The sequence below is a fragment of the Neltuma alba genome, unplaced genomic scaffold (assembly GCF_004799145.2).
Source record: "Neltuma alba isolate B1F8T4 unplaced genomic scaffold, ASM479914v2 tig00003900_pilon, whole genome shotgun sequence".
NCBI lineage: Eukaryota > Viridiplantae > Streptophyta > Magnoliopsida > Fabales > Fabaceae > Neltuma > Neltuma alba.
The window spans coordinates 1-21412 of NW_021633472.1; the positions used below are offsets into that span (position 1 = coordinate 1).

The window sequence follows — 21412 nt, forward strand, 5'->3', positions numbered from 1 at the left end:
TTAAATAAATATGAGTTCTTAAAAAATTTATAAAATATACGTGAGTCACAATAACATATGATACTAGTATATCAACTCGCAATTCTATTTCTATAGGAAACTCACTTTACTTGTATCCCTTCACGTATAATAAAGAATATATTAAATTGATAAAAAATTTTTGTTACATTTTCCTATTAAATTAAGAGTATTTTTTATTGTATTTAATAGAAATAAAAATTGAAAATGTCATTAATTACTTTAAAAGTAACTCACAGCAGAAACAAATTTATCTCTAATAACTGACTTACATTATATAGGAACAAGTACCATATTCCGTCCTTAAATAATTTAATTAGATTTAAAAAGTTAGATAAGTGAATTAATTATTAAAAATATGACTTTTTTTTAAAATACCATACCTATTTTCATTAATAATTCCTTCTTCTCTCCCTATTTGATTATCATTGAAAAAATATTAATATAAATAATTTTAAAAAAATTAATAAATATAAAAAATAAATTAGAATTAAAATTAACTTAATAATTAAGCATTCTCATGTCAATTACCGGAGGACTACTGAATACCAGGAATAAAGAAAATACTGGGAACGTGATAATTGCATTGCTGAAAATACGGGAGGGAGAAGGGAGACAGACAGGGCAGGCATGCTGCTTTCGGGTAATGAGTTTCGGGTTCAAGTTCTGGGGAGGGGGCTACGTGGCAAAAGCCCAGGGGCGTTAAAAAGCAAAAGAATGAGGGGGACAGCTCATAACTCCTTTCCGGTTTCGCCTCTGTTGATCTCATTCATTGCTCCTTCCCAATAAATTTACCCATCTCCACACACTCTTATCTTGTTTTATTTCTATCGCATCCCTTGTTATTATCCACTCCCTCCTATCTTAGACCAGCTCGTGCCTTAATTATAAGATTATGTTTCTAATCTACAAACAGGCTCTTATAAATAAGATCAGAGGTATTACTATCTCCTCGATCTCTTTATATATAAGAAGAGTTGGTTAAACTTTTAATTTCATCCTAAATATAAAGTTTTAATTTTTTTTATTTCTCATATTTATATTTTTTTTTTCAAAATAGTCCTTATAGTAATTACACATTTTAAATGTTTCATCAAATAATAGTTTTAGCTAACACACATTATTAGCAACGGTATTCATATTTATTACAAATAGTTAACAAAGCTTATTAATCTATTTAAATTATTCAACTAGCTTTATATTTAAAGATAAGAGGTAATATCCTCTGAGTAGTAAATATTAAATAATCAAATTACAGAAATTTCTTGATATTTGTAAATGTGATGATATATTAATATGAGTAATTAAATGGGACAAAATAAAAAATTAATAAAAAATTGGAGACAACCTCCCCAATCAAACCAAATACTTATAGTCTAATATAGTCTAATTTGTGGCTTCACGTGTTAAACAATAACTTGCTAATGTGAGTAACAATTGAGGTTGGTGTAAAGAATGGAACTAGCATTTTACAATATGAAAAATTAAAATAAAATCTTTGTCAAAAGAAGTACTAATATTTAGTACTTTTCCAGTCCTAAATAAGACTCTTTTTATAGTTTAATTTACACTACCAAAAAGATCTTATATTTAGGACCGGAGTAGTACATGTAGCAAATGAAAGGGATAAACACATTGAAAAAACAAAAAGAAAGGCATAAGCAAACACCGAGTTTTGTATACTCCTTGCAATCCTCTACACACACACGCATGATATAGATAATTGAATTTCATAAATAAAAAATTAGTCAAAGTTGATCTAATTAATAAAGGCAAAAACAGAAAAAATTAGTTAAAATTTTAAACATTTTTTAAATGTATTTGCTGAATAGCATTATATGTCTACCACAGGGATTATACTATTATTAAATGTCGCAGACATAATGTATGGAGTGTGATTGCTCTAATTAAGCTAACTTGCAAAAATGTATGTGTGTGTATGTGTCATTATTTAGTCTATGAGTGTTCATGGGACGGGACGGGACGGGACGGTCCTAGTCCCATCCGATAATCAGGACGAGATATCTTTTCTATCCCAATTAGAACGGAACAAGGACATCCCATCTCTTTTTATTTATTATTTTTTTTAATTTAAAAGCTAACTATACAGCAAGTGTAAGAACTTATAATAAAAATTATGTGAAGAAAATAGATAAAAATGAGAAAATAATGGCAAAAAAATTTTTTTTTGTAGTCTTGAGAGACAAAAAAATAAACAAACGTAAAATACTTATTACAGAAGATATTGACCATGTCTTTAAAGATTGCCCTACGGCTTCCACCATTTGGAAGACAATTTTACCCCATGATCTGCGCATTGACTTCATTGGTCATAGTCTAGTGTCTTGGATAGAGAAGATGCTGCTCAACTCAGAACTGGACATTTCTTGAAAATTAAACTGGGTTTTGCATTCTTTGTTGGAAGCTTTGGGAGGTCTGCAATCACCGCATTTTTGCAAATGAATCTTATACTACAGAAGGAATTTTGACTCACATTAGAGCTACAGAGCTATACTGCCTTTAGATTTCTTTTGTAAATGTTTGTAGCTTTTTCTACTTTGTATAGACTTTACGTTATATTAAATGAATTCCTTCCTTTCTATTAAAAAAAAAACTTATAAACAAATAAAAAATAACAATTGATAAATATCATTATCAAAATATTATTATAATAGTAAATAAAATAAATACATAACAACTAAAAATAAAGATAATATATTGGGACTGGACTAGGACGGGACACCCCGGTCTTGCATCCCGTCCCATCCTGAAATAATTTTGTCTCATTCCAAAAAATTTTAAGACAGAATTGTCTCGTCCCAAAATAATCGGGATAGGAACAGGACGTTAGGACATGACACATTTGAACACCCCTAATTTAATCTTTCCTTGCTAATTAGGAGTATTACCCCCAACTTTAACATCTCAGACAAGGAATACAGCATGGAGTAAATAGGCCCTAATTAATAATTGCCTCGCTCTTTTTTCTGTGATGACAAATTAACAAAAATGTTGCAGTCAACATTTAGATGCGCTAGCAACAACACCATCCACTTACTTAAGGGAGGTCCTAACCCTTGAATTCGAGCTAAGTATTCGTATGTTTGTATGTGTTTAAATCGTACTCTCTTCAGTTCATAACATAAGAAGTTGGTTAGACAAAAATTGTGATATAAAATATAAGATGTTGTGACTTTTTTTATTTTTGTCCCTATTAAATATAAGAGAGAGAGAGGAGAGAGATGAAAGACAATATAAGTGTAACATTAAATGTAATTTTATCATTTTTAAGGGTAAAATATAAGGGAAAAGTACTTTCATATAAATCGAGATAAGATTCTTCTCATCTACTTATTTTGTATATCGTAAAATCATTATACATGAGAAAAGTTAACAAACTTATTTTATTATGGATAGGAAGGAATATTAAATAAATAAATAAAACAGATGTCCTGCTTTTAAATCAAAACAAACGAAAACAATTAGAAATCTTGAGTAGGGTCCGTTTTGGAAACAGTGTTTTATTCTCCTCCATGTGTTTGTGAACCAAATGCAGTGTATCATGTGCATGCAATTAACTAGGGCACAGCCATGCATGAGCTTTAGTGCTCTTTCGGGTTTTCTCCCCCTTCTTTTCTTCTTCTTTTTCATTGGCACCATCCATCATGCTTAAAATTCCACTGCTGATAGAGATATAAGATATGGTTTTCTAAGCAAAGTAGATATGTTTCTCATAATTGACTTTAATTAATATTATACTAAAGTCAGAGTTATGGAGGTCCAAATAAAAAATTGCTTAGCCCTTGCCAAGACTGGAATAAACCGGGGACAAAAAAAAGAATGACTAGACAAAGAATGAGAATAAGGACTTTTGAAAAAAAGGATAAGGACTTTTTTGAAAAAGAATTATATGGATATTACATAAATGAGGGGCAGTGCTATGCTAATGGAAATTAAATATTTAAATTTACATATTTGAGCTGGAGATTAATTAATATGATTTCTTACAACCAATTGGTATGTTGTATATGCGATGCTTGGGTTGAGTAGTGACTAGTGAGAACTTCATATTTCTTAAATAATATTTTACATTTAAGTTTACTGTGGGTAAAGAAACGATATTGGGGAAGCTTTCCTTAAGCAGTCCCTGACCTGATTCGAATCCAAACTATTTAATAGGATGGAATACTAACTAATTTGTTAGATAAATGATATGAGAGTATTATATATTTGATTATTCACATCTAAAACCAGTATTAGCTCCGGTTCTTAATGTATATACTCCTCCGGTCCTTATTATAAGACCCAATTTGACTTTTTATTTGGTCCTAATTATAAGACCCAATCTATTTTGTCTCTTATATTTATGCATTTTTTTCCAAGATAATCCTTCTAATAATAATAGTTTTAGCCAATATACTTAATTAGCAAGGATATTTTAAGAATGACAACATTTATTTATTATAAATAACCAACTTAACTTACTTTCTTAATCTCTTCAAATAAGTCAATTGGGTCTTATAATTAAGACCGGAGAGTATATATGAGATAAATAATTAATTTATAGATATTAAAAAAAGTAGTTAGATTAATTATTTGTAACGAGTTTGTATTGGTTTCTTCAAACTACCTTTGAAATTATCGTTTCATTGAGATGAGCTCCTCTAGTATATGCAATCAATAGAGAAATTCTGAATATAACATTTTAAATTCAGTAGGCAAATTGAAATCTTTTATTTAGAACAAAAATAAAAATCATTATCTAGTTCCTATATTTAACACCAGAGATTGTATTGATTTTTTATGGGTCATAAGTACTCACTCATCTATTATATTCTTTACCAGAATTCAATGCTTTTTTTTAAAAAAAACCTTTAACAAAGGTGTTTGATGTGAATTGGCTACTAATCCAAGCATCTAATTTATAAACAGAACCAGTTGATACATAAAACAAGGATCAATTTATGTGAACCAACTTAAAGTTTAGAAGAGTCTTGTTTTGCAATTAATTGGAGGAAGTAATATGGTATGAAATTTCAAATCCAAATAGCGGTCTTAATTATTAAACATGATTCCTTAAGAAGATGGCAATCACATAACGTGGTTGATCGAATCAAACTTTTGACTTCAAACTTGATCTGCTATGTTAGGTTGCTGCTATTAATAATACTTTGCTAATAAACGAAATAAGCATTTAGAATTAGCACCAACCCACCATTTGTCCTTTCCCATAGTCTTTCTTTTCTCGGGGACAAAATATATTATCTGTACATAATTTATTTATTTTTTTAAAAAGGTGTAATTTAAACCGATAAGAAAATAAATAATATCAAATAAAAGTTAGTTAAAAAGGTAGTAATAATAATAGCAGTAATAATAACAACCACTCGTGATGATACTTTATTAGTTATTAATTTCTTGGTCTCAATTCTCAAAGGATATAAGTATATTTTAAAAATAAAAATGGCAAAAATTAATAAATGGCATATTTATGCGTCTGTTGTTATTGAATATTTTATCCACCGACCTAAATTTGTTTGCTAGGGTCGAATTTATGGCACCCCCTTCCATACAATTTGACCACTGTCTCGCTTTAACAAGGACTCTCTCTCTAATAAAGAAAGTCTTATTATTCTGAATATTTTTTTTCTAATTCTAAATACAAGAATCAATAATTAATTTATAAATATTTAAAAAAAGGTTTAGTTAATCATTTGTAAACAAATATATGTTAAAATTTGTAAATACCTTTTCAATCATTTCCATCGAAAGCTACTCTTTTAATGAAAAATTTCCTAAAGATGTGCAATAAATAATGGAAATTGAAGGAAAAAAATTATAAATTCACAAAATTAAAGTAGATTGAAGTGGATCAAAACAAACATATCTACTAGTTTTTGCATTAAGATCAAAAGGAAATATATAACATGCTGCTGATGACTTCCAATTTATAAACAATATAATGTAGATGAGAATTTTATATTTGATAAAATATACTTACGGTTCTAATTACAAGAGTTAGTTTGCAGTGTAAGTTATATATATAAAAAAAACTAACTTGTATATATTTAGGATAGAGGGTAATATGCGTGCGTATATGATGAATTGTGAGGATATTGACGAGACAAATGTAAGAGGAAAACGAGGGTAATAGATTGGAAATGGGGAAGTGAATTAAAACCAAATTAATCACATTCCAATCACATCCACCTCAGATGGATACGTGCACTGTGAGACCAAGAGTAATTCAAGCCACAAAGTTTGGCTTTTTTATTAATTCAGTCTTCAAATTGGTCAAAAATATCATCCATTCATTGAATAGTACTCTGCCATTTATATTCGTGTCATAATCACACCGGCACGCCTGGAGACAAAACTCCCCCCCCCAAAAAAACAATATATACGTGACAATATTATTCCCAAATTCACAAAAAAAAAAAACCAAGTTTTATCCCCAGAATCCATCACTCATCGTCACTTCCTCATCAATAAGTATTGCAGGTCTTCCCAGTTCCAATTTCGGAAAATTCATGTCTGAAAACTGAAACTTGTGCAGAGAAAGATAAGTGTGTTTTATAGCTAGTAATAGCATTATATGTGTTTGTATATACATATCAATGAGAAAACCTGCAGGTTAAGGAAAAAGCATCATTGCCCTTCCTATAGGCTATATTGGTGGATTAAAGTACTCAAGTGTTCTGGCCAAAAAAAAAAAAGGTACTCAAGTGAATAGGAAAAATGATATATGTTTATTTACCCGATTTAAATTAAAATAATTGGTTTTGCATTTTTTAGTATTTTATTAGTTCACAACAGGAAAAAAAATTCAATTTTTCAAATAAAATGTATGAAAAAAAGTTTAAAAGAGAACACTACGCTGAAAGTCTATAATGGTAAATCTTTATTTTAAATGTCGATTAACATAATTATAATTAGATTGAGTGACCAAAAGCTAACCTTAGCCTTGGCAGAAGATAAATCCCGAACATCTTACCTCAAAGGTGTCTTAATGACAATTGTGCCTATACTTCCTAAACAAATCAAACACCTTTACATATTTGAAATCATGTTTTTTTTTTGGGGACTGGAACTTTAAAATCATGTTTGGTATGGCATGGGATAATGTTTAGAGGGAATGATTATATTAATTTAATTTTATAAACAATAGTAACAAATCATGAAAAGACTATATTACCCTTATTGTCAAAAGTGTAAGATCAGAGGTAAGGTAACTCTACTCTGCAACTTCCCTCCCGCCGAGCCATCCCCTTCGACCCTGTTTTCTTGTCTCTTCCATTTTTGTAAGATTTATCATCTCGGGGAGAATTTGTGAGACCGAGCACAAATATTTCATTTCAGATTTGTCAGTTAGCATTTCCTTTTGCTGAGAATGGTTGGCCCATGTATTTTCAAAGTCCAATATACAAGTAGAGAGGCAAAAGCAAAAGAACCATAATTAAAAAAAAAAAAAAAAAAAGCTGTAGTAGTGAGGCCTATCACGACGCGATCATTTCCAGCTGAATCAGATGAAGGGTATTGCTCTCGTCCAAAGTGAGACATTACAAAAGTTTTTAATCCCGGGACTGGATCTCCACTACCATGGCGGCAGGTGGGTTTAAGCAATCCCAAGTTCCTTGTAATCCCTACTTTCCAATTCTACGTACCAAACAACGCCTTAAGTTTTGCTGTCTTTGGTCCTAATTATGAAATCCTTATTTATAATCTATAAACGAAGTCTTATAATTAGGATCAGAAATAGTAGGTTTGCAGCTCAGAAAGTATTTAGCGTGCACCAATAGAGGAAGAATGATTAATATAATATGAAACAGATAACGTTGAAGCAGCATCACCAGGCGCTTCATATTTTTAATGAACTGACGGCATGAAATTTTACAACACAAAGGAATTACCTCCTTATTATATTCTTCTAGTTGGTCGCCATACATAAATACATACACACACACACACACACATATATGTACCTCAATACCCTTCTTCCTCTTCCTCCTCCAAAGAATCTGACGATGAAAGGGAAAATAAAGTTTCAATGTGTGTGATATATATATATATATATATATATATATAGTTCCAGGCCCACTTACATCATATTGATCCCTCGTAACAAAACGCCACATGGGAGAGAAATCCGTCTGAGGGATTCCAGAAAAGCAGCAGTTCATCATCATTATTAATCCCCCGCCGGGAAATTATTTATAACATAAAACCATAAAAATTGAATTTAATATTAATAATAATATACATCCTGTTTTACTCTTGCCATCTATTCTCAGATTAGCATCTACCCCCGTAAATCTATATGTCATTAAGTTGTTATGGAGCAAAGGGAATAGATACAGCAAAATGATATAATTCCTCGTTACAAATCAAAATTCAAATCTATATCGTTGATTAATTGTGATTTTTAATTCTTGTAGACGTGTTTGTAAGACTTTTTTTTAATGTAATTCAGAGTATCCCTCCATTATTTTGAACTTGAAATTAATTTTTATTAGGTCGGGATTGTTTAAGATTAAAACCTTCCTAATAAATGTACTTATTTGGACTCACGTTTGTAAGATTTTAGTTTATGTAAATGACTAACCTGTGCTATCATTATGTTCACCCACCTACATATCAGGTATTTCGTGCAACATACATAAAATGGAGCAATTTTTCTGGGTTATGTTTTATGCATTCTTTCTTATGCTTTTAATAGTATCTCGGGTCAGTCAAACTTTGGCCCAAAAAACTTAAACAAAAAAAGTTGGTTATGTAACAAGTAAGAGTAAAAACAGGTAAGGTCAAATGAGTACTTACTTGCCAAGCTTGTTTTATAACATATTGGTTTGAGCCTAACATCTAACATCTGGCCTGTCATGGGTTTATTCTCGAACCTGTGCTTGGCCTAAAGCTTGTTAAATAACCTGTATTTTTAAGAAATTTAAATTACATAATGATATTTAAAAAAAGTAAGATTTAAAAAAGCCTACATAATAATTATCTTTTTAGTCTTATCTTTTATTTAAATTTTAGTGTCACAAGCACTATTTTAAATCTTAATTACAGTTAACAAAGATATTATTAAAAACTAATTGTAATCGTATGTTAAAATTTGAAACAAGACCAAGTTTAAGTACAAAACGGAAATCATGCTTGGGACAAATAAATAGGGAGAAAAAAATTACTAATTTTACATGAATGAAGAGGGTATCATAATTAGATCAAAATAACACATAAGTTAATTAATTTATCACTCGATTCTTGGAACAAAATTTTTTTCCCCTATGTTATCTATGTTTTTAAAATTTAAAGATAATATTATTTATTGATATTATTATTTTAAATTATATCCTTATCTTTACTTGTCAACTAAACCAAGGAAGCATTAAACCATTAACTATGTATTAAAATTTAAAAAAAAATTAAAAGAGCACACCAATAATAGCATTAACTATTTTTTTTATTATTATAATTATAAATTTATAATAGGCCTAACAAGTTTCTCAAAAAGTCTAAATCTGACTTGTTAAACCAAACGGGCTTTCAAACAGGTTTCAACCTGCTTCTTTTTGAAAACAAGCCAAGTTAGGCCATAAATCCCTGACAGGCCGCTTGGCTTGTTTCTACCTCTAATAAGGGGAACTTCCTGCCTAGATCCGATCCACAGAGTCTATGTTTTATTTGATCATGGTTCTTGACAGAACTTCAAACGCCACCAAGTAAACTTCAGACTTGGATTCTCTCCACTCTGTATGCTAGATTGAAATCTGAGCAGTTTAAATTTGATGTTATATAAATAAAATAATCTCTTAATTATTTCTTTATTGCATTTGCAATCTGTTTTAGAATTTCTAGTGTGATTGAGCCTCTTGTTCTTTTGCTGGCATCGACTGATCATAATGCTCCAATCCCAATGTCTTTCTTTTTGACTGAGGATATCCAAACTCGTGATTCATGATTTTCCATAAAGCCATGTACGTATGGTTTCCCCACATTCCCCACAGTTCATTTTTCTTTGCCCGTTTCTGTTGCCTCATCAAATGGATTTTGGGTTTTTGGTTAAGACCTTAAAAAAGAGTCTTGTAGCGTTTGCCCGTTAAGGAAGGGATATTAACTTTCATTTTGTCGTTCTCACTGTTTAATTTCCAGCATATCACTGAGTCTCTCATGAACTCATGACGATTTCTGGCTTCCTGGCTGAACAATGACTTCACTCACGCTTGGGTCCCCCCCCCCCAAAGCAAACCAGAAGAATATCTTAAAATCAAGCAGTATTAGTGAAAAGTGAGAATAAATCTTAGGTTGAATAAAATTATATTGCATCAATAATCTCGTATTCTAGTAACATAGAAAACTCCTTTGAAAATAGAAAGTCGTACGTTTGATCCCACTTATAATCTTAAGCTATCAGTGCTTACCATGAAAAAATTATGCTGCAAAGAGATGCATAAAACCTAGTATGATATGCTCCTGGGTCAAGATATAATGTCAAAATTACTTGTATATTCCTTCAAAAAGTCTAATTAAAAAATTCCAACAAATCATCTTAATATAAGGCCTCTCAAGTCTAAACAGGTAACAAGAAAGTATAAATTTATGAAAAATAAATTAACAGCGTACTTAGGATATGTTACTTAGCTTGTTCTGTCTCAAGCTAGAGACAGATTTATACATCTGATTCTATTTGTTGAGGTTACTGTTATATGTTCTGTTGTATAGAGACTAGAATGAATCCTCCTCTCTTCTTACCACCACATTTACCCCTTGAGAAACGGGGGAAATGGAAAGGAAAACAGAAAAACTGCACGAATTTGAATTTCAAAATTGCTTTCCATGATGAGACAAGAAAACGAGATGACCAAGAACATTAAGATTTGAAATACTCTCAGAAGAGCATTTTCCCTGATGATCGCAAAAGAATTTCACTATATCTTTCTGAATAAGAGTAGAAGAGAGCATTTTCGTTTCTCGGAGCCAGCACCATCATCTACAGTGTCTTTAGTTTGTTTTTTTTCCTTTTACAAACCTCCTCAGTTGGCAACACACAGATGATGGCGGCTCACTGAATTCCTTTTCAAGGACTTCTCTAATAGCTTGCCTATACATATCTGTCTAAGGCGAAAATCTCAAACCAGATTGAACAAGAACAGAAAAAACGAACCAACCGCCATGAAGGTCTCCTGAGAAAGCTAGCACAGTTTGCTAAATTTCTAGCCTCCTCTGCATTTTTGAATTTGTCCTTCTATCTTTGCTCACTCTCTCAGATGTTGGCTTGGCGTTGCTTTCTTTCATTTTCACAGAAAGAGGTTCGTGTATTAACATCTGTTGTGGATAGGATCTGATCCTCTTCGTACTCTTCTTTTGCTTGACTGATTTGGATCAATCCTGTGTTCTGCATTTGCTGTCTTCTTCTTCTTCTTCTTTGTGTTCATTACTTCCATGCTTGCAGCTCTCGGAGTAGGCTGATTCTGCAGCATTATCCTGTGTTCTTGGATCTGTCCAAGTGGATGCGCAAGCTTTCTCAGGCATAGTACTTTCTCTGGTTGAACTGATAACAACCCAACACAGAGAAGAAGAACAAAGACTCTCAAAGAGGTAAACACCATTTTCTCTGGACTGGGACTAGAAGTAAGGAATAGGAAGATCTTCTTCCTGTTTAAACTAACAGAAGAAGTAGTTCTGCTCTAGCAGTCTCTGCATTCTTATGGTCCATCCCTGTAGATATAAGCTTTGTTATGTATGCCTTGTTGGATTTGAAGGGGTTTTTAAAGGTTAAAGCAGGAAGGGCCTACAGGAATTTAAGATTCACCCTGAATCATGAGCCTACATCCTAAGCAAATTAAGGCTGTTATTGAAGAATCTGACAAGGATGAATAAAGGGGTTGGAACAATACCCTTAAGAAGCCAAGTATCTTTTTTCATTTGTTCCCGTACATCTTCATCATAAGCTTTCTTTTTGTCTACTGATAAATCTCTTGGGAGAAATGCCACGTAATACCATTATGCTTGCCAATGTATGTATAAGTAGCTTGTTGCATTCTTCGTTGTCATTTGTCAATAGCCATCTCAGACTACAAGTTTGGTGGGACATCTTTATCCTTAACATTTGTTTGGATAGAGTAAGTAAGTGTTGTATCTTAACCTCAGTACTGGTTGGGATTATGAAAAAGACTGTTTTAATGTTTGCTCATGATGATAAGGCAATATTACATATTACATGTGAGAATTAGTGTTGGGGGTTATTTTGGTAAATTCGCTTTTCTTTGTTATTAAGGAAAGGGTGTTTAAGTTACTTTTAATTAAGATGAAGATGGAAGACAACAAAAAAATGGGCCACTCAGAAGAAAGAGGTTGCTACAGTAGGAAGCAAGCAAGACATATAAAGAATAGATGGCGAATAGAAGAGTCCCCAAAAGAAACAAACTGTTGCTTTATTCTGTTTTATGATCTTCCTCTTCCTCTTTAGAATTCCAAGCTCTCTTCCCCAGGCAACAAAATTAACAGTACTTGATTTCTTTGGCTCAATGTGTACCTTTATGCTTTGTTTTACTTTAAGATGGAGCTCTAATTCCTCTCTCTCTCTCTCTCTCTCTCTCTCCTTTGGTTTATTTGTTTTTTTAAGTAAAAATCACATGCAAGTAGGAACTGTGGAAAGCATAAATTCCTCACTTTATTATCACAACAGGCTGACATGGTGTTTGGGGGAAGAAGGATGACTGGTCATGGTCCAAATGATACAACAATACCTTGGGAAAAAAATTTGTGTTCATTCTTTGCTTTTTTAGTCTTTCAATTAAAGTGAAAGAGTTAAAATGACTTGTTGCTTTCTATTCTTCTCATAAGATTTGAGACTTCCTTTTGAGGGTTTTTGTTTATGCCTTGTACCTAGCAAGGCTCATACCTCAATAGAATATTCTTTCATTCTCTCTTTGAATAGCTGTTCATTTGCATCCTTTTGCCTTAAACGTGCCAGACATTTACTTGGACATTCCAATCTTCTTGCTTAGGTTTGTTTGTTATTATTTGCGTGGGATTTGCCTGGCATTCCAATCTTCTGAAACTCACATCATTTGAGGTAGAGAAAGAGAAAGAGAGAGATTCATTGTAATTGTCATATGAGACGCCTTGTATTTTCCTTCCTTTGTTTATTTAAATCTCATGTGAGGTCACTTTAAAGAGTGGGATTCATTCAAAGAGCATTTTTCGTCAGAAAAAAAGAATAGATGGAGACCCTTTTTAAACTCATAATATCAGAGAAGCTAGGGCCTTAAAAATCTGTATTTAGGAAGAATCAAAGCTATCGCTTCTACCTTCTATATATGTACATGTTACTGAAACTTTTTAAAATTACAGTTGTAAACTTCAAATACTTCCATATCATCAAGAAGATTATTAAGTTATGATTTTGATAATAATTTTACAAAACAAAACTCAGAACTTTGATTTCAAAGAAGGAAATTTAAGTCTTTTTACTTGTTAATTCCCTTGTCATTTTCAAGAGTTCAATACTTTTGCAGATCCCAAAGTTTCATAGCGGCTGGCTTCAGTTGTTGGAGGTGGGGTATGTTAATCCTTTCAAAATGTTTTAGGTTCAATCAAGTCACTTGGCCTAATTAGGAAATAGAAAAGAAATCTATACAGTGGGACCTTAAATGCACAGGGGATATGTGGTACGGCATGTACTTTCTTAATATTAATGTACTTGTCTCTTACGTTTGTTTTTCTGATTAAAAAAAGAGAGTAATGTGACTGTTAAATGTTAATGGCGGAACCCACTTGCTGTGATTAAATTTTGAATAGTAATACAGGGGAAAAAAAAAGAAACAAAGGTAAAAGTTTTGCAAATCATGGCTTTCTTCATTATGGAGACTGGTCTTAAAGTACTGAGCCCTTTGTAAATTTGTTGCGAACCAAACAAGCCATAGCTGAGCTTAACGGTCCTGATGGAGACAATGATCCTGATGACTCAGTTTATATAATGCCACCAGCCCACCAGAGGGGGAAAAAGGCCAAAAAAGAAAGAAAGAAAGAAAAGAAGAGAGAGAAAGAAGAATAGTAAAAGCAACTTGAAGAACATAAAGCTTAAAAAAAAAAAGTTCTTATTGTTAATCAATCTGCAGTCTTTTTTAAATCCATGAAATACTGGAAATACGACCTAGTAAGTTAGCTGAGTAGATATTTTTTTGCCATCATAGTTAGAGTAGAATTTGAACCAAGATCCAACTTCATTTAATATGACCATATTTTTTATATTTTTAATATTACTATAAATAAGATCATTTCAAACTTGGCCGCACTCTAGACGTAAAATTATATTCAGTTGGTGTGTATAAAGATTAACTTAATGCATAAATATAACATTTAAAATGCTTTTTATTGATGTGTATGGAGAGGGTCTCGACTCTCGTGGTTCAACATTAAAACCCTTTTAAAAAATTTATGGTATGAAAGGATTAATTACTATTATCACTGTTATCGGCAATAGATACCTGAGCTTAATGAAAAAAAAAAAACTCCATATAAACAAATATAGGAGCGTAATAATATATAGAAAAAAGAATGAGATCAAAGTTTGATGGGATTCACATGTCAAGCCAGAGCTGTGTATTTCTTTTTCTTTCTCTCTTTACCTATACTAGAGGTTCATTGAAGAAACTGAATCCGTTTCTTTGTTCCTTTTGTCCCAAGGAAACAAATTTTTAGTACTTGATATATAAGATTCTTTAATAAAATATAACATCTGAATTTTGTATCCTACATGTAAAATGATGAAATAACATAAATCCAGTAGAGGCCGTTATTGAAAAAAGAGTAAGATTTTGTGTCTATAAGGAGTTTTATCTCAACTTATATGAAAATGTTTATAAGCAGATCGAAAAGAGTCAGAGATCGTGGAATATTACTCTTATCCTACCATATTTTTGTACTTAAGCTAGACCTAGGTAACAAAGAAGAAAGTTACACAATCTGTTTCTCTTCCTTTTTTTAATTCATTTGAGCGTATTTTGATCTTTAGCTTCCCTAACTTCTCAATTTCTTGTGATTTTGTTAAGTGTAAGCTTCACAATAAGCACCTAAATTGTTCTTTAACTGTTTCTCAATCATGATTATTACTGTGCTTTATTGATAGTTTACAATTATATTTGAATCTTCTTCATTACCTTTTAAATCATTTTTTTCAAAACGAAAAAAAAAGAAGATAACGGCAAGTTGTCATAGTAGGAGTGCCACTCATCACATGTGGACGAGATTTCAACTCAAGCTTGACGTGCGTGTGTTTAAATTGTGTTAAATAAAAAAATCATTTAAAAAAAATAGTGTGTTGGGTCTTACATTAACATACCTATTCAAATGAAACTTACTAAATAGATTGTATATACAATTATATCTTTTTCCTAGGGACAACAAATGATAAAAAGAGCAGAAAGAATACAAAGACCCCAAATTTAGATTTTTTTTTGGTTGGGTTTTTTTTTCCTTTTTGGGGTGGGGGTGGGGGTTGGGGGACCAATGTTATGTATAAAAATAAAACTGAGAGGTCACTATATATTCTTTACAAAGGAAAGACAAAAGTTGAAGCTACAAAGAGAATGTCACCAAAACATAAGGTAAAGTGGGATGCTTCATTGCTCTCTCTCCCTCTTTCTGGTTTTTAAAAATGGACAACATGGCATCATAATCATTCCTAAACTATCTCATCAGAATATATTCCTATCTGCTTTCTTCCACCCCCCCCCCCAGGGGAGCTCCCTGTGTTATTAATCCACAGGGAGGTTTCTAAGAGGGTCATGTAATGTAAATCTTTGTCCAGAAAATGTTGACTGTAACATAATCAGACATATGCCCATATCATGACATTGCTTTGCTGTTCAGCTTGGACATGCTTAAGAAACTTTGATTAGTGAATTTCTACATGGTTGGTTTATATACTGTCTCCCTACTCTTCCATGTCTTTATTGTGTCTTTTATAGTCTCTAATCTGATAGGCGAAATAATGGGTGACTTGGGGAAGTTAACTACAATTGTGATTTTTTTTTTTTAAAGAAGCATAAGAAATTTAGTGCATCTTATTTGACTTTTATAATTCTGAAGATGCTTAGTATTATTTTTGGTCCTAATTATAAGATTTTATTTGTAAATTATAAATAAGGTCTTATAATTAGAACCGGATGTAGCAATTTTTTATTTGGTTTAAAATTCAAATATACCCCCATCCCGAGGAATGCGAATTAGGCATGATACGTAACTTTTTGATACTTTCCAATCGAGAAATGGCAGATTCTCGAAGAAGTCCTACGTTTTCGTATTTCTACATCCGTTACTATTGTGACCCAATTGAGTAAGAAAGATACATGACAAATGAGACAATCTTTTAACCAACGGTGCTAAATTTAACAGAAAGATTAGTTCCTTATAACATCACAATGACTCAAAATCTCTGTTGAGAAATATACTTATATTTAACAACGGTTGAATAGGACTAGTAAAAAAAAAATCGTGACCAAATTGCAAGAGGCCAGCTGCTTGATCCATCCAACAGACAAAATACTAAATCTAGGAGAACGAATCGTGGGCTTCGTAGAACAGCCCGAACGGAATAGAACTCATATACCAGTATAAAGTCGATTATTCGTACAAATCCGAAAGCTTTTGGAATATTCGTGGGAAGTGACCATACACCACATATCTTGAGAGCAGTACAAGGTAGCAGATGCTTTAGCGAAGGAAGGGCTTGCACGTTCATCAGTACTGGACTCTTGCCCGGTGAGGTTGCAGGATTTGCTTTTCAAAGAGTGCATGGGATTTTGATTCCCCAGAGTTTTAAATTTAATTGTTGGGCCTAGCCCTCTCTTGCATCAAAAAAATATAAAGTTGATTATTTTTTCTGCAACTTTTTTTAATTATTTTTTCTTCTCAAATATTTACATTTCAACAAGGGGTTCAAACCCCACCTTCCATCCAGTGCAATGGATCAGGGTTGTTCTAGTTGAATTAACCAAAACAGAAATAACACCAGCAAACCAAAAAAAAAAAAGTGAATCTGAAATGGCGACAACTTTATTTATTTTTCTCAGCAAGTATGATGACTGGGAGGAATCAGAGGAATAAATAATCAATCAGATAAAGATAAGTTTGGAGCCATCCAATCTAAGGTATGTACAGGTACATCAGAGCTGAGAAATGAAGAGTATCGCATTTCAAAAATGGCACATACATAAACCACGGATTCATAACAAACAACCTACACATGCTCCGGTTGTGAATCCAGTGTGGGTCCTGCTGGTGCGATCGCAAATTGCAGACCCCTCCGCTGTCCAGATTGCAATACAAAAGCAACTTGGGTAGCTGCCAGTGCTGCCGCCTCCTGCTTCGCAAAAACATGAAATGTTAACAATTGAGAGAACCATAAGATTAACATTTGCCAAGAAATAGCATCATCACTGAGAATAGGTCAGATGTGAAACTGAGACTCACTTGTCTTTGTCGCCGACGTTGCAAAATACTGATTGCCCAAGCCATGATGTAGCAAGGTAAAAGAAATCCAGCTGCTCTAAGCAAGAAAAGCTGCAGGAATTGGTGAGCTAGTTAGATTGATTGGACCGGCCATGCTACTTGGAATCTGTTCGGCTGCAGCATTATTGAAACTATAAGCCAGAAGAAACTCAAATGACTTACGGAGAAAAAAGTAGATGGATCATCATCAGCATCAGAATCTGTAACTGAAAGTGCATGCCGCAAAAGTAATAGAGCCATCAGCTGCACCAAACGGAATAGATTATGCTTAGAACCACATTCAACAGCCAGCATGCTGACATAAAAAAATGTGCATAATTAATACCAAGTGACCAAATAAGTGGTGCAAACGGTCATATCTTCGCCCAAAGCTCAATGCAATTACTAACAAAAACCCCAATAAATATAAAATGCTAACGTTCATAAATGTTGTCTGTCAACATGCATACATAACTGATTATTTAGAAAAGAATTCAAGTTTAATAACTTACAATTAGAGCAGCAGAGCGACAAAAAGCTGCTCCACTAGCATTAGAAGCAGCATACTCATCATATTCAGCTTCCAAGAATTGGCGTTCTGCCTCAGCAATTGCCAACAGTCGAGGATCACGCAAGTCCAAAGGTGTCCCAGAGATTGTCCAGCCCCCACTGTTAAAACAGCCAAATATCAACTATTTCACAAGAGTTCCAAGCAAACATCTTTACGTCATACCAGTCTATATAACTTGCAAAAGAGAATAATCGACACATAAAATTAAATAATCAATCAAATGCTACACATTTAATGTAGAAACTTCAACTTACCCTATGTCAATGGTAGTTTCATCAGGCTGGGGACGAGGTGGTGGGGCAGTATAACCCGGTTGATACGGCTGACAATTGCAAACAGATTAAAAAATATATATATATCAAAGCTAAGCAGGACTTCAAATAATTGCAAAATTTTGTCCAAGCAAAAAGGCACATCCAGTTGGGCTATAAACAAAAAAAGGAGCATTAAAATCAAATCAGAGGATCCCTAGTTAACTAGAAAGCCATTCCATAATCCAAAAGGTGAAAAGGATAAGGAAGCTGGAACATCTCATCTTGATCACTTTGGTTTCCCATTCCCCTTGTTTTATTTTCCTTCTAGGACATTTCATCGGATGTTCAATAAAGTTTTACAAATAAGCACAAATACCATACTCTACCATCATCACAACATTCCATGAATGACATGATTTTGAAATTTAAAGAACAAAATGTTAAAAGCAAACATACCTGATGACATATCTCACAAATTATATCTCCCTTTTCATTGCACCAATGTTGAACGCACTTTCTGTGAGCAAACTGTATGAGAAATTCCAATAATTACTCACTTCATTTCAACTAAAAAGAAACTAAAAAAATTCAACCAGTTTACTAACAGCATAGAAACAATAATGAATACGAAATAGAGATGTACAAACTGAACGCCAATACTACTTGCTACTTCACACTAGCGTTTCTCACACTTCCTTCATATAGATTTTTTTTTTTAAAAAAAAACGATGGTCCATTCTTGTTTTGCATTCTCAGCATCAAAATGGAGATTGGTATTAATCATTATAATGCACATACCATCTCGTTCAATTTCAACACAGGGAACGATTCATTAAGCTTGACAGAATATTTTTTCCCCCGCAAAACATTATAATGAAACCTGTTCTAAATGCCAAATTATATGTCTTAAGTCGGTGATAATGCAAAGGGAAGAGCTAGCCCGGTAGAATGTTTCACAACATGATCATGACGGCATGTAAAACACCAAAAGCATACTAACAAACTTATAAACCTTCTATCAGAGCAAATAGTGTAGTGGAGAAATAATTATAATCAGTAATGATTCTGAGAGGCTAAATGGCAGAAATTAAATAAAAATTAGACCGCCTTGGTTTGTACTTTTAAAGAGCATCCCCTGTTTACTTTCTCGGGAGAAAAATTTAACAGAAATGAGGCATAAGGGTTTAGTCTTTCCCATGAATTTCGAAAGTCAGCCTCCCTCTTACATTAATCGATCGTTTCCGGCAAAACTCCGATACAAAATCAGACATAATTTCACTCGGGAAAAAAAAAAAAAAAGCAGACATCAATATCGGTAAATTGATTGTCTTTGAAATCACACTATTCAAAGACATACCTGATAACGAGAGTGAAACTCGCACAATACACCAGAAATTCAACGAATATAGAGAAAAGGAGGGGCAGATATACCTTTAGGCTGCCGCTACATGCACAAGGAGTCTCCAAATTCTTAACGCTATCCTCCTCTTGACAAATGCGACACTCAGCTATCTGGATCAGCGGCTTGTCCTCATTACAATCCTCATCATGTTCAGACCTTGCATCATCATCAACCGCTGGGGAAGAACCAGAAGGTCCAGCCGCATCTACAGGCGGAGCCGGCTCAGACGGGACCTCAGCCGGATGCGAGACCGGGTCAGCGGCGGGGGGCCGCACAAGACGGTCAACATACAAAACCAGATGATCGCTCATTGATGCTTAATGTAAAGGAAGAAGAATCAAAGTTAAAAATACAGAATCCTAATTAACCCTAACGCAACAAAATCAAAACCCAAACAATATCCCAAATGGAAACCCCTGAAATGATCAGGGGGACAAAGGATCGTAAAATTCCCGGGAAAATTGAGGGAATCCGATAGGAGATCTCACCGGAAAAATGGTTATTATAGACACAAATGCGCGCAGCTAGCGAGGCTTCGATCGCACAAAAAGGGGAAAGACTCGAAGACAATCGCTGTATGCCTCACCGATTTCCTCGCCGATAATTTTTATTTTAATTTTTCTTTGGTTCTCTTGCCCTAAAACCGATGAGAGAATAAGACAGAAATATTAGGCTGTCCTTGTGACGATGCGCGGCATCGGCTTCGTGGAATTAGAAGGCCGATAAAGGACATTTTGGTCATTCCACACGTGATTGACGCGTGGGCGACCCATTCTTCTGATCGGGTCGGGCCCACATATCCGGACAAATTTCTCGGAAGATAATAGACGTTCAGACAACGGCCAGCAAGTCAAGCAACCCTTGTGGATGGATTATTTATTTTTTTACATGATTGATTGCACTATTGTTTTTATGAAAATATTATATTGACTTTGAATTAAATGAGGAGGATATTCTGTTAGTTACCGGTTTTTTTTTTCAAGAGAGGTAGGTTCTCGGTACTGCGCCGGGGAAGGAAGATGGATTGACCTACCATTGAATTAGGATTGCGGAGAAAATTATACTACTATTATATAAGCATACTTCTTCTATTTTATAAATATGATTTGATCTATTTTTTCTTTTATTTAACATTTTTTGAATGAATTATTTAATATTTTCTCATGCTCTTTACATTAATTTCACAATTTTTCTCATACTCTTTCTTTCATATTTAATACCCCGCCTTAAAAGGATTTTTTTGTTTTTGATACAAGCTCCTTAAAAGGATTCATTTTGTAGGAAAATGACACTATTTCCCCGTAAGAATAAAACGTAACCAATTTAATCAGTTTTTTTAATCTCTATATAATCAATCAGACTTTATATTTAAGACTTGAGGAAGATTTGTTTTTTGCTGGTGATTATGTAAGAGTTATTTAATTAATTTAAATAAATTAAAAAAATTAAACAATAAACTATTTAACTATAATAAATGTGATTTGACTTTCCTAAACTATCTCTAGATATAAAATCAGATTATATATGAGTTTATAAATTTGATAAATTAGTTTAGGTGAAATCATAAATATAAAAAAAAGGTAGATTAAAATTTTATATTAAAGATCAAAATTAACTTCTGAAGTAACTTCTACATTTAGTATTTGATGAGTAGTGCATTTAATTAACATTTTA

At 32.9% G+C, this 21412-nt stretch overlaps 1 protein-coding gene across 1 annotated transcript; it reads right to left on the reverse strand.

The window, feature by feature from the left end:
• Positions 1-17117: 17117 nt before the first annotated feature.
• LOC114742984 (uncharacterized) lies at positions 17118-20390 on the reverse strand. The gene is made up of 8 exons (XM_028931208.1): positions 20227-20390; positions 19768-20054; positions 18793-18864; positions 18337-18404; positions 18024-18180; positions 17695-17775; positions 17494-17583; positions 17118-17383 (listed from the first exon to the last, which is right to left on the reverse strand). The coding sequence occupies exons 2-8, from the start codon at positions 20047-20049 to the stop codon at positions 17261-17263; spliced, it is 873 nt and encodes a 290-aa protein (XP_028787041.1). The 5' UTR covers positions 20050-20054; positions 20227-20390; the 3' UTR covers positions 17118-17260.
• Between the last annotated feature and the right edge of the window lie 1022 nt (positions 20391-21412).

Coding starts and splice junctions, on each gene's coding strand:
- LOC114742984 (XM_028931208.1), bottom strand. CDS start 20,049: ATGAGCGATCATCTGGTTTTGTATGTTGACCGTCTTGTGCGGCCCCCC. Junction 17,776..18,023: donor GTCGCTCTGCTGCTCTAATT/GTAAGTTATTAA, acceptor CGTTTGGTGCAG/CTGATGGCTCTATTACTTTT. Junction 17,584..17,694: donor ATCCATCTACTTTTTTCTCC/GTAAGTCATTTG, acceptor CAATTCCTGCAG/CTTTTCTTGCTTAGAGCAGC.